General features: G+C 46.6%; 1 protein-coding gene across 1 annotated transcript in view; it reads right to left on the bottom strand.

Moving 5' to 3' along the window:
• LOC134350865 (uncharacterized) overlaps positions 1 to 13,681 on the bottom strand; it is a 29,948-nt gene extending 16,267 nt beyond the window's left edge. The window contains exons 1-6 of the mRNA XM_063056642.1: positions 13,391 to 13,681; positions 11,925 to 12,077; positions 10,334 to 10,579; positions 9,957 to 10,082; positions 2,169 to 2,321; positions 356 to 607 (exon numbers count right to left, since the gene is read on the bottom strand). Of these exons, the coding sequence (XP_062912712.1) occupies positions 411 to 607; positions 2,169 to 2,321; positions 9,957 to 10,082; positions 10,334 to 10,579; positions 11,925 to 12,077; positions 13,391 to 13,409 (894 nt within the window). The 5' untranslated portion in view covers positions 13,410 to 13,681 and the 3' untranslated portion in view covers positions 356 to 410. The remainder of the gene's footprint in view (positions 1 to 355; positions 608 to 2,168; positions 2,322 to 9,956; positions 10,083 to 10,333; positions 10,580 to 11,924; positions 12,078 to 13,390) is intronic.
• Positions 13,682 to 14,486: the final 805 nt, after the last annotated feature.

The raw sequence follows: 14,486 nt of genomic DNA, 5'->3' as shown, positions 1-14,486 counted from the left end.
TCCTGCTTCTCTTCGTTTGGTTGCATCCTGAAGAAATTGAACAATCCAATTGTTCAATCTCCATCAAAGTCTCGTCACCCGGCGGATTGTCTCCCTGCCCTACTGGAAAGCACACACATCAGTCAGAAGCCTGTAAGCTCGGAATTGTTGCTAAATCGACCTCCAGACCCAAAGACTTTCTGTACCGTGGACCTACCTCCCTCACTCCCTCCCGCAGCAGTCACTGCCGGACCAACTATAGTTGGTTCCATCATTTTCCCACCTAAAGACACACATCAATCACATCCCTCACATTCCATATGGGAAGGTTACAGTAACACGTGAGGCATGACAGGGAGAGACAGGTTTTACCCACCGGAGGAGGAATGTTCTCTGGATCTGGTTCTGTCACTGAGACTCTGTCTGATGGCCTAAATCGTATTTGGACACTGGCAGTCAGCTGACCTCCTTTTGAGAATATCGCTGGTTTCTCTCCAAAGTACTCGACGAACTGTTGTTCCCTCATGGAATAACTCTGAAAAGGTCCTTATCTTCCCCTCTCCCACATCTTGGGATCTCTGCAACAGAATCACGGCACAAATGTCTTCCTTCCGCGCTCTTCCGCCTCCTGCAACACAGAGTAACAGAGTGTCTGGGTGCTGCTGTGGGATGCGTCGTGTCCCACCCACTGTAGGAACTCACCGGGTACATCAGTTTTGAGCTCAGCACCCTCCATCTGGGGCTGTCCCACTTTCCTGCCCCTGTCTGTGTCCAGTTGATGTTCTGTGTGTACAAGGTAGCCCTGCCATCCCGTTACTGGCACTCACTCGACTAAAGCACATACAGTACTGCCAGAGGCACCATTTCTCCACTGGGATTTTCAGTCAAGCCCCAAACCCCTCCCTCACTCAGCTGCACAGAAACGTCCACACACACCATTTGAAACAGAGCAAGGGAAGCCACCTGTGCCCCAGACAATGGGATCTCCAATCCATCGCCTCACTGCTGCTTGTGGGCGCTTGTTATGCACCAATACACATCTCCCATCACAGAAATAACCTATGTCCCCTCAACAGATACAATTGGGCGGGACATTATCATCTTCAGAAAGTCATTGCAACAGTGCATGTCCCTACTTCATAAATGAATCAATCCTAAGGAACACACACAGTGTTTACGTGCTCCTCAGATAGGGAATAGCCAGCAGAGATCAGAAGTCCCCAAAAGGGAAGGACTTTCAGGGAAATGTTATCACTCAATGACTTCACCTGTGCTAGAAGAAATAAACAGGTAGACTATTTTCTAACTAGTGAGAAAATTCAAAAACCTGAAGACTTGGGAGACCTTGTGCAGGTTAATTTGCAGGTTGAGCCATTGGTGAGGAAGGCAAGTGCAATGTTAGCATTCATTTCAAGAGGACTAGAAAATAAAAGCAAGGATGTAATTTTGAGGCTTTATAGAGCACTTACGAGGCCTCACTTGAAGAATTGAGAGTGGTTTTTGTCCCCTTTTATAAGAAGGGATGTGCCGACATTGCAGAGGACATTCATTAAAACAATTCCAGGATTGAAAAGCTTGTCATATGAAGAGTGTTGATGGCTCTGGGCCTGAACTTACTGGAATTCAAAAGAATGAGAGGTGGCCTCATTGAAACCTACAGAATGTTGAAAGGCATTGATTGAGTCGATATGGAGAGTATGTGTCCTATGGTGGTAGAGTTTAAGACCAGAGGACAGAGCCAAAAAATAATGAGGGGTCTCCCTGTGGAATGGAGATGAGATATTTCTTTAGCCGGAGAGTGACGAAACTGTGGAATTCACTGTCACAGGTGGCTGTGGAGGCCAAGTCATTGGGTATATTTAAGCTTCTTAATCAGTCAGGGCATGAAGCGATACGGGGAGATGGCAGGAGATTAGGGCCAAGAGAAAGAATGGATCAGCACGATGAAATGGTGGAGCAGACTTTATTGGCCAAATGGCCCAACACTGCTCCTATATCTTATGGTTTTATTAAGTATTCGAGTCTGCTTCCCATTCCATCTTGGCTGATTTAACTATCCCTTTCAACATTACTCTCCTGCCTCCTCCCTGAGGGAGTGAACAGCTAATAGTAAGCAGAAGTCCCCACAAGGGAAGGGGACTCTTGGGCGAAAATGCCACTCACCTGTGAAAAACAATGAGAGTATCTACCTGTGACCCAGTGAAGAGCATTCTGAAGATCCTGAATTTCACGGGACACTCTGTAGACAAACAGAACACAGGGAACTCCTGGCCCTTCACATGGGTAGATACCCAGCTCCTTCACAATCTTCTCATGGACGTCTCCTCGACCGTAACACTGCACTGTAAAACCGAGAACCTGTGCTCACTCAGCCTGCCTCACACCAGGCACATTTCACTCAGGGGGATTATCAGTAACAGAAACGGAGGGGGTGATTAATTTTTCTCTGATCTCGGAGATGGACACCCACTGGGTTTGCACAATTTGCATCAGTCAGGGCAATGGTAGATCCTGAGAGGCGTGAAAGTGACAGACAATTGCTGGTGGTTTACAGAGACGGAGAGGAGTATAGTCGCCAGAGTTGGTCTCGGAGACAAGGAAGTGTGCAAAATCATGAGGGGATAGAGACACGGTGAGGGGACAACAGGTGCAGGAGGTTATGGAGAAGGGAAGGGATGTTGATGCTGAAAGTGGTCACAAAGACGAGTAGGGGTGTAGGCACCGGAAGGGTCACAAAGCATGGGAGGTGTGCACAGACTGGGGGTGGTTACAGTGAGTGGAAACGGTGTAGGGGCTGGAGGATAACACAGACATAACTGTACCTCAAACAACAGGAATTCTGCAGATGCTGGAAATTCAAGCAACATACATCAAAGCTGCTGGTGAACGCCAGGACGAAGGGTCTCGGCCTGAAACGTCGACTGCGCCTCTTCCTATAGATGCTGCCTGGCCTGCTGCGTTCACCAGCAACTTTGATGTATGTTGCATAACTGTACCTAGAGGGTGAGCTATGGACCTGGGGGAAACAGTGAATCTCACGATTCTCACATGCTACACTGGAAACAGAGGAGCCACTGCTGCGAAGTTGGAGCTGAGGGCCAGCAGCCAGTTACCAGCAGACTGCGAGATGTGTACTGAGGAGGTGTTTTAACCCATTGAATCACAGAGCAATACAGCACAACAGAACATAGAACAGTACAGCACAGTACAAACCCTTCAGCACAATGAGCCCACACTGACCATGGCCCCCAGACAGGCATTCTAAATTTCCTTCATTCAGTTTGCATCTCTCCGAGCCTCACCCTGTCATAGGTTTTCCCGAACAGTGCACAGTACTCCAAGTGTGACCTCATCAATGATTTATAGTGTCCCAATTCATCCTCTCAATTCCTTCACCAATCAAGGCCAGTGTGCTCAACACCTTTGTTACAAGCCATGATGCCACCTTTGCTCCTACGTCAAATTGTTTCTGAACTGTGGTCTCAGTCCATGTTATGCTCAGATATAACTGTTATTTCTTTTAAGCTCGTAGGGACGGTTCTGTGGAGTTAGGGGTTAGAGTCGGGTTTAGGGAGAGAGATGCTGAGGAATTATAAAGTCGGGCCAAAGAATACACCGCCGCTCCGTGATTGAAAACCAATAGCATGGATGTGCAACGAAGGACAATTATGAACCTTGAGCTGGCAAACACCATGGAGAAGGTTGACAAGGGCTGTAGGCTCCTGGATCAGATGTTTGTGTGAGCAGGGGGCACAAGAGCCTATGATCCCCTAGGTATGTGAGACAGTGACTCCGGAGATCAGGGACTGGAGTTCCAGTGCCGTCACCATGGTTAATACCAAAGTTTGAAGCTCAAGGGTTGAACAGACACCCGCAAGTTGCAGCCTGATGTCTGAAGCCCTTGGTTAACGACTCTGAAGAACACAGGGGAAGTCAGAGGCTCTTTGTGAGTGTTCTGGCGACTCAGAGGCCTGACCTTGGGTTGGAGGGCCGTCTTTGTGTGTTGGGAGGAAAGAGGCTTTTCTGATGTCGTTACTTTCTTCTGTGTTGTTCTGCTGAAGACCGTTGGTTTACTATGTTTGCACCAGAATGCGTGGTGACACTTGTGTGTTGCCCCAGCACATCCTTGGCTTCTACCATTTATTACTACGAACAACACAAGCATGTTTTTCTGTATACGTGGTAAATAATGGAATCTGAGATCCCCCCATTCCACAACGTTCACCTGTAACTGATCACTCATAATTATCCTCTGACCTGACTTTCCAAAATGCATCGTCTCACACTCATCTCCATTGAAATCCATTTGCTGATTGTTGACCTGCTTCCCTAACCAACCAAGATACTTTTGTTTTCCATGCAGGGAAATAGCAAGCAACTGCAGGAAACATAAAGTTGTGGTGGTAGGGGATTTTAATTTTCCATATATTGATTGGGACTCCCATACTGTTAGGGGTCTAGATGGTTTAGAGTTTGTAAAACGTGTTCAGGAAAGTTTTCTAAATCAATATATAGAGGGACCAACTAGAGGGGATGCAATATTGGATCTCCTGTTAGGAAACGATTTAGGACAAGTGACGGAAGTCTGTGTAGGGGAGCACTTTGGTTCCAGTGATCATAACACCATTAGTTTCAACTTGATCATGGATAAGGATAGATCTGGTCCTAGGGTTGAGGTTCTTAACTGGAAGGTGGCCAAATTTGAAGAAATGAGAAAGGATCTAAAAAGCGTGGATTGGGACAGGCTGTTCTCTGGCAAGAATGTGATCGGTAGGTGGGAAGCCTTCAAAGGAGAAATTTTGAGAGTGCAGAATTTGTATGTTCCTGTCAGGATTAAAGGCAAAGTGAATAGGAATAAGGAACCTGGGTTCTCAAGGGATATTGCAACTCTGATAAAGAAGAAGAGGGAGTTGTATGACATGTATAGGAAGCAGGGAGTAAACAAGGTGCTTGAGGAGTATAAGAAGTGCAAGCAAATACTTAAGAAAGAAATCAGGAGTGCTAAAAGAAGACATAAGGATGCATTGGCAGTCAAAATGAAGGATAATCCAAAGAGCTTTTACAGGTATATTAAGAGCAAAAGGATTGTAAGGGTTAAAATTGGCCCTCTTGAAGATCAGAGTCGTCGCTTATGTGCGGAACCAAAGGAAATGGGGGAGATCTTAAATAGGTTTTTTGCGTCTGTATTTACTAAGGAAACTGGCATGAAGTCTATGCAATTACGGGAAACAAGCAGTGAGATCATGGAAACTGTACAGATCGAAAAGGGGGAGGTCCTTGCTGTCTTGAGGAAAATTAAAGTGGATAAATCCCTGGGACCTGACAGGGCGTTCCTTTGGACCTTGAAGGAGACTGGTGTTGAAGTTGCAGGGACCCTGGCAGAAATATTTAAAATGTTGCTGTCTACAGGTGAGGTGCCGGAGGATTGGAGAGTGGCTCATGTTGTTCCATTGTTTAAAAAAGGATCGAAAAGTAATCCGGGAAATTATAGGCCGGTAAGTTTAACGTCGGTAGTAGGTTAGTTATTGGAGGGAGTACCAAGAGACAGAATCTACAAGCATTTGGATAGACAGGGACTTATTAGGGAGAGTCAACATGGCTTTGTGCGTGGTAGGTCATGTTTGACCAATCTATTGGAGTTTTTCGAGGAGGTTACCAGGAAAGTGGATGAAGGGAAGGCAGTGGATATTGTCTACATGGATTTCAGTAAGGCCTTTGACAAGGTCCCGCATGGGAGGTTAGTCAGGAAAATTCAGTCACTAGGTATACATGGAGAGGTGGTAAATTGGATCAGACATTGGCTCAATGGAAGAAGCCAAAGAGTGGTAGTAGAGAATTGCTTCTCCAAGTGGAGGCCTGTGACTAGTGGTGTGCCACAGGGATCAGTGCTGGGTCCATTGTTATTTGTCATCTATATCAATGATCTGGATGATAATGTGGTAAATTGGATCAGCAAATTTGCTGATGATACAAAGATTGGAGGTGTAGTGGACAGCGAGGAAGGTTTTCAGAGCCTGCAGAGGGACTTGGACCAGCCAGAAAAATGGGCTGAAAAATGGCAGATGGAGTTTAATGCAGACAAGTGTGAAGTATTGCACGTTGGAAGGACAAACCAAGATAGAACATACAGTGTTAATGGTAAGGCACTGAGGAGTGCAGTGGAACAGAGGGATCTGGGAATACAGATACAAAATTCCCTAAAAGTGGCGTCACAGGTAGATAGGGTTGTAAAGAGAGCTTTTGGTACATTGGCCTTTATTAATCAAAGTATTGAGTATAAGAGCTGGAATGTTATGATGAGTTTGTCTAAGGCATTGGTGAGGCCGAATCTGGAGTATTGTGTTCAGTTTTGGTCACCACATTACAGGAAGGATATAAATAAGGTTGAAAGAGTGCCGAGAAGGTTTACAAGGTTGTTGAGGGACTTGAGAAACTCAAATACAGAGATAGGTTAGGACTTTATTCCCTGGAGCGTAGAAGAATGAGGGGAGATTTGATAGAGGTATATAAAATTATGATAGGTATAGATAGAGTGAATGCGAGCAGGCTTTTTCCACTGAGGCAAGGGGAGAAAAAAAAAAGAGGACATGGGTTAAGGGTGGGGGGGGGGGAGTTTAAAGGGAACATTAGGGGGGGGCTTCTTCACACAGAGAGTGGTGGGAGTGTGGAATGAGCTGCCAGATGAGGAGGTAAATGCGGGTTCTTTTTTAACATTTAAGAATAAATTGGACAGATACACAGATGGGAGGTGTATGGAGGGATATGGTCCATGTGCAGGTCAGTGGGACTAGGCAGAAAATGGTTCGGCACGGGCAAGAAGGGCCAAAAGGCCTGTTTCTGTGCTGTAGTTTCTATGGTTTCTATGGCAAACTTTTCGCCACAACAGCACCTTTAATTTTGTGTCATCCACAAAGTTACTGATCAAGCCTTTTGCATTGGCATTCGAATAATTTCTATAAATAGTAATCAAAATTAGGCCTAACACTGATCCCTGCAGATTTCCGCTCGTCACCAGTCTATTCCATGAAAAAAAAATACCACCCAGCCCTACGTCCAAACCAATCATGAATCCACTGGACTTTCTCACTCTAGATTCCATGAGATGTAAACTTCCAGACCAACATAATATAAAGAATGTAAAATGAATCTTAAGAAAGAAGTTAGAAAAGCTAAAAGAAGATATGAGGTTGCTTTGGCAAGTAATGTGAATATAAATCCCAAGGGTTTCTACCATTATATTAATAGCAAAAGGATAGTGAGGGATAAAATTGGTCCTTCGGAGAATCAGAGTGGACAGCTATGTGTAGAGCCAAAAGAGATGGAGGAGATTCTGAACAATTTCTATTCTCCGGTATTCACTAAGGAGAAGGATGTTGAATTGTGTAAGATAAGGGAAACAGGTAGGGAAGTTATGGAAACGATGATGTTTAAAGAAGAGGAAGTGCTGGAGCTTTTAGGGAATATGAAAGTGGATAAGTCTCTGGGTCCTGACAGGATATTCCCTAGGACCTTGAGGGAAGTTAGTGTGGAAATAGCAGGGGCTCTGACAGAAATATTTCAAATGTCGTTAGAAATGGGGATGGTGCCAGAGGATTGGTGTATTGCTCATGTTGTTCCATTGTTTAAAAAGGGTTCTAAGAGTAAACCTAGCAATTATCGGCCTGTGAGCTTGTTGCCAGTGGTGGGTAAGTTGATGGAAAGTATTCTTAGAGATGGTATATATAATTATCTGGATAGATAGGATCTGATTAGTATCAGTCAACATGGATTTGTGCATGGAAGTTCATGTTTGACAGTTCCTATTGAACTTTTTGAAGAGGTTACTAGGAATGTTGAAAAGGGTAAAGCGGTGGATGCTGTCTATATGGACTTCAGTAAGGCCTTTGACAAAGTTCCACACAGAAGGTTGGTTAGGAAGGTTCAATCGTTCGGTATTATATTGAAGTAGTAAAATGGATTCAGCAGTGGCTGGATGGGAGACGCCAGAGAGTGGTGGTGGATAACTGTTTGTCAGATTGGAGGCCGGTGTGCCTCAGGGATCTGTACTGGGTCCATTGTTATTTGTCATATACATTAATGATCTGGATGATGGGGTGGTAAGTTGGATGAGTAAGTATGCAGATGATACTAAGATAGGTGGTTGTGGATAATGAAGTAGGTTTTCAAAGCTTATGGAGAGATTTAGGTCATTTAGAAGAGTGGACTTTAAGATGGCAGATGGAGGTTAATGCTGATAAATGTGAGGTGCTACTTTTAGGTAGGGCTAATCAAAATAGGACATACATGATAAATGGTAGGGCATTGAAGAATGCAGTAGAACCGAGGGATCCAGAAATAATAATACATAGTTCCCCGAATGTGGAATCTCATGTGGATAGGGTGGTGAAGAAAGCTTTTTGTATGCTGGCCTTTATAAATCAGAGTATTGAGTATAGGAGTTGGGATGTAATGTTGAAATTGTACAAGGCATTGGTGAGGCCAAATTTGGAGTATCGTGTACAGTTTTGCTCACTGAATTATAGGAAAGATGTCAACAAAATAGAGAGAGTACAGAGAAGATTTACTAGAATATTACCGGGGTTTCATCACCTAAGTTACAGAGAAAGTTTGAACAAGTTGGGTCTTTATTCTTTGGAGCGTAGAAGGTTGAAGGGGACTTGATAGAGGTATTTAAAATTATGAGGCAGATGGATAGAGTTGGCATGGATAGGCTTTTTCCATTGAGAGTAGGGGAGATTCAATCAAGAGGACATGAGTTGAGAGTTAAAGGGCAAAAGTTTAGGGGTAACATGACGGGGAACTTCTTTACTCAGAAAGTGGTATCTGTGTGGAACGAGCTTTCAGCAGAAGTGGTTGAGGCAGGTTCGATGTTGTCATTTAAAGTTAAATTGGACAGCTACATGGACAAGAAAGGAATGGAGGGTTATGGCCTGAGTGCAGGTCGGTGGGCCTAGAGGAGAGTAAGAGTTCAGCACGGACTAGAAGGACCAAAATGGCCTGTTTCTGTGCTGTGCTTGTTATATGGTTATATGGTACCACACAGGACCTTGTCAAAGTCCTGTTAAACTCCATATAGACATTAGCCACATCCCTATGCACATCATCCTTTTAGCACACACGTTCAAGAAACCGCTAGAAAAATTCAAGAAGCACCACTTTCTACACACAAATCCATGCTGACTGATTGTGATCAGACTCTGTCTACACAATTCCAATTCCTGGTAGATCCAGTCCCTCAGAATTGCCCCCCCTGTCACTTCTCTACTGAGGATATCAGTCTTACCGGTCTGTCGTTCCTGGCTCATCCTTGTTGTTCACCTTAAACAATCAAACAAGTTCAGCCCATTCAAGTCTTACACAACTTCACCAATGTGGTGAAGGACATTGCAATTTCTGCTAGGAATCTCCACAAATATTCCTCTGGCCTTCCATAAAGTCCCAGAAGACACTTGGACAGGCCCTGGGGATTTATCTACCTTATAGCACTGTAAGGCTGCCAATACCACCTCTCTGGTCATAACACCATCCACCAAAACATTTCCATGTTTCCCGTATTCCTTCAGCATGCTCAGTAAACACTGAGGAAAAAAATACATTTTAAAACCACACCCATCTCCAGCTGCAGAAGACATCGGCAACCTTGCTGATATCGAAGGGGACCTACTCCCTCGCCAGCCTAAATTTTACTCTCGATTCAACATCCTGGGATTTTCTTAACCTCACCTGCCAGATTCATCTTTTACTCTCTCTTTTCTGTTCTGATACACCGCTTGAGAGTATTTTAAGTCTTTCTAATTCAAGGGATTCACAAGTTCGAGACCAAAACACTGTTTCATTCTTTTTCCTGATCAGAACTTGTCTATCTCTCATCATCCAGAATTCCTCACACTTGCCAGGTTTACCGTTCACCTCAAAGGAACATATTGCCCCTTAACTCTCAATATCTCTGCAGTCCTGCCCCAAGCCTGCTCTCTCACCGTTACAGTTAAGCTTTTCCGAGCTACTGTCATTCGTCTCTGGACTGCAGCTTGAAGAACTCCAGGAAGCCGATCGTTCATTTGGCACTGATAGGGTCTTACCACCCTGCAGATCTTCACTCCACCCTATTTCAAAACACAAACAGTATATTGTTACCTGGGGATTGGTACTGAATTGACCTCAGGACCCATGTGGGATTCTTTCTCTGACCCACCCACCCTCCTTCCTGCTGTATCTTCTGACTGACTGGGGTACAGACCCATCACTCTCCCCCCACTACCACCACAGACACACATCTGACACGTCTCTTATGTTCGTAGTGGGAAGTTTACAGTGCAAAACGAGGTGTGGCAATAAAGAGGCAGGTTTTACCCACCGGAGCAGGAACCTCCTCTGGATTGGGTCCTGTCGATGAGACTCTGTTTGACAGTCTGAATCACCGTGGGGCACTGGTACGTCTTCGATCTACTCCACCAGCTACTGGAATCCACCCAGAATACCCGAAAAACTTTAGTTCCCTCATGGAATAACCCTGGATCTGTCATCTTCTCCTCTCCAACAGCTGTGGATTTCTGCAATAGAATCACGGCACAAATATCTTCCTTCTGCACCGAACCTCCTCCTGAAACACAGAGTAACAGAGTGATCTGGGTGTTGCTGTGGGAGGGCTGTGTGTCCCACGCACTGCAGGAGCCCTCAGGGTACATCAGCTCCTTCTACCTGGGGCTGTGCCCACCCTTCTGCCCTGTGTGCCCGGGTGGTGTTGTGGTGTTGCTGTCTGTGTACCAGGCAGTTCTCCCAGCCCCACAACAGACACTCACTTCCCACAGGAGGTACAGCACAGGGATTTTCAGCCCAATCTCCAGATTCCCCAGTCAGGTGCACAGAAAGATCCAGATACACCATTTCACACAGAGCGAAGGAGCCCAAGTGTGTCCCAGACAAAACTGCGTCAGAAGACCTGGTAGATTGCCCCACTGCTGTTTGTGGGAGCTTGTTGTGCACCAATACACATCTCCTATCACAAAAATAACCTCTGTCCCTTCGACAGAAACAACTGGGCAGGGCATTATCATCTTCAGAAACTGATTGCATCAGTGCATTTACCTGATTCATAAATGAATCAATCCTAAGGAATACACACAGTGTTAGTGTGCTTCTTAGGTACGGAAGAGCCCACAGAGATCAGAAGTCCTCAAAAGGGAAGGATTTTCAGGAAATGTTATCACTTAAAGACTTCACCTGTGCTAGAAGAAATAAACAGGTAAACTATTTTCTAACTAGTAAGAAAATTCAAAAATCTGAAGACTTGGGAGACTTCGTGCAAGTTAATTTGCAGGTTGAGTAATTGGTGAGGAAGGCAAGTGTAATGTCAGCATTCATTTCAAGAGGACTAGAATATAAAGGAAAGGATGTAATGTTGAGGCTTTATAGAGCACTGGTGAGGCCTCACTTGAAGAATTGTGTTTGGTTTTGGGCCCCTTTTATAAGAAGGGGTGTGCTGACATTGCAGAGGACATTCATGAAAACAATTCCAGGATTTATGGCTCTGGGACTGAACTTACTGGAATTCAGAAGAATGAGAGGTGACCTCATTGAAACCTACAGAATGTTGAAAGGCCTTGTTTGAGTCGATGTGGAGAGTATGTGTCTTATGGTGGTGCAGTCTAAGACCAGAGGACACAGCCGCAAAATTGAGGGATGTCATTGTGGAATGGACATGAGAAATTTCTTTAGCCAGGGAGTGGTGAATCTGTGGAATTCATTGTCACAGGTGGCTGTGGAGGCCAGGTCATTGGGTCTATTTAAGGTTCTTGATTAGTCGGGGTATGAAGAGGTACGGGGAGATGTCAGGAGATTGGGGCTGAGAGAAAGAATGGATCAGCATGATGAAATGGTGGAGCAGACTTTTTAGGCCAAATGGCCCAATTCTGCTCCTGTATCCAATGGTCTTTTTAAGTATTTACCTGTGACCCAGTGAAGGGCATTTTGAATATCCTGAATTTCACGAGACACTCTGTAGACAAAGAGGACACAGGGAACTCCTGGCCCTTCACAATGGGAGATGTCCAGCTCCTTCACAATCTTCTCATGCATCTCTCCTCGACCATAACACTGCACTGTGAAACATAGAGTGTGAGTTCATCTCCCAGATTCAGAGTGTCGCCCAGAGATGCGCCCGGACTCACTTCTCCCACACGTGGGGTAGAACATTACAGAAGGCTAGATGAGAATGTAGTGGGGGTAGATGGAGGAGAGTGTGGTTAAAAGGGTGGGAAGTGTGGGGCAGGAGGGAATGGTAGAGATTGGGATGGAGAGGTGAGGAGCGTGGGAATGGAGGTACTGTATGTGGGTGGTGAGGGCAGTATCCTCCATCCCTCTCCCCACTGTCACTCACCCAACGCTCTCTCCACAAACTCAGTCTCAGTCCTCTCCCTCTGTCAAATATCCTTAATTCGCCCCATGTCATTGTCCAGTCCGTGAAGTCCGCATTCCGGTTCACGGTCCGGTCCATCGACCCTTGCTCCAGGTTTTCCTGTCCACCCCGTTTCTGTTCCTATTGAGCTCTAATTGAGGCAGCTGATTCTCGATGGGGCTGGCTGCATAAATACCTCCAGAGACCAGGGTGTGGCTGCTGAATTGTCCTTGTCCTTACTCCTTGTATCCCTTCCCCTGCCTTCTGTTTCCTCGCCTGAAGTCCTGCCTTGTCTTGCCGATAACTCTCGCCTCGCCTTGCATTGCCTGAAACCTTGCCTTGCCTTGCCTTGCTGGTAACTCTCGCCTCGTCTTGCCTGCAGTCTTGTCCTGGAGCCACCCTGTACCTAGCTCCCTTCCTGTCCCTTGCCTCCGTCCGGTAAACCAGGCCAGATTCCTGTTACCCTGCGGTGGGTTCTGTCCCTTCCTGTCCATTGCCTCCGTCGGGTGGAGATCCGCGCCCTGCCCAGGAGGAGCTTCAAGACCCCTAGCCTCTAGTCTCCAGACTTGCCTCAAGTCTCAAGACTCCAGCCTCGACCGGCCTGCCAGCCAAGTCACGTCCTTGCCTAGTTCTGGGGCCCGAGCCAGAGGCAAGACCCAGGTTCTGGATTCTTGTCCAGTCTCTGGCTCGGAGTCCAACCCCGGGCTCCCATTTCTCTTGTCCAGTCCTGTTCCGGGCTCCCGGTTTTTGTGTCCATGTCCTAGCCCTCACCCTGTATTCTAGTCCTGTCCCTAATACTTCAGTGTCTGTGTCTTGCACTTGGGTCCGTCCCCAGCCACCTCCTTATGACACCTCATCCCATTTCCATCACACCGCCCTCCCTCTGCTTCCCCCAACGCCTCTCCCTCACCCCATCCGACCCCTCTTCCTGTTCCTCCGCCTTGTTCTCCCACACTCACCGACTCCTCCTTCCCCTCACCCGCCGCCCTGTCACCCCCACAAATCACCCTCACCTACCGTTGCACCGATTCTCCATCCTGCGCGTATTTCTCCCACTTTCTGCTCGGTCATTTCTCTGATAACGCACTTGGACACGAGGGCGGGTCCTTCCACCATACTCTAATTCTATTCGTCTGAGGAGCTGGCAGTCAGCACGACAGCTCTCTGGAATTAAATCTGCAAGGACTCTGACAGCTTTGGGACTCTCCCGCTTGACGCGGGCTGACGCTGCCCTTCTCGTGGTGCGTGGGGCGCTGGGGGTTGTTATGATGTCTACATGCAGGGTGCGGGTGGTGGGCGTGGGCGCGATTGGACATCATAACAACCCAGCGACACCTTGAAACTCCACCGACTGTCACTTGTCGAGCCCACCGCCTGTCATTGTGTAGAGACGGGATCTGGGCTACAGCACCACCCCGTGGTGCCGAGGCGTTCTATTGCAGGGGCACAAGATCGACTCCAGGACAAGAATTATTTCAGTAGAAATACGAGAAAATCTGTAGAGACAGACAGACACACACACACACACACACACACAGAGGAACTCAGCAGGCCAGGCAGCATCTATGGAAAAAAGTATAATCGACGTTTCAGGCCGAGACCCTTCAGCGGGAATGGAGAAAATGATGAGTAGGTTGAAAACTTGGAAGAGAGAAGAGAGGAACACCAGGTGACAGGTGAATCCTGGCTAGGAATGAATTTAAGAGCGGGGAAGTTGATTGGTGAAAGAGACAGAAGGCCATGGGTCAAAGAAAAAGTGGGGAGGAGCACCAGAGGGAGCCGATGGGCGGGCAAGGAGATAAGGTGAGACAGGGAAAGGCGGTTGGGAAATAGTGAAATGGGGCATTACCATAAGTTTGAGAAACTGATGTTCATGCCATCAGGTTGGAGGCTACCCAAGCGGAATTTAAGGTGTGGGTGGACGTATCTGAATGGGAATGGGAAGTGGAATTAAAGTTGTTCCTGCGGCGGACTGAACGCAGATACTCAGGGAAGCGATCGTCCAATCTACATCAGGTCTCACCGACATACAGGAGGCCACACCGGCAGCACCGGACACAGTATATGACCCCAACAGACTTATAGGTGAAGTGTAGTCTCACTTGGAAGGATG

This window comes from Mobula hypostoma, chromosome 8, assembly GCF_963921235.1.
Source record: "Mobula hypostoma chromosome 8, sMobHyp1.1, whole genome shotgun sequence".
In the NCBI taxonomy this organism is placed as follows: domain Eukaryota; kingdom Metazoa; phylum Chordata; class Chondrichthyes; order Myliobatiformes; family Myliobatidae; genus Mobula; species Mobula hypostoma.
Note: the sequence above shows the minus strand (reverse complement) of the source record. Positions and strands in the feature narration are given on the sequence as shown.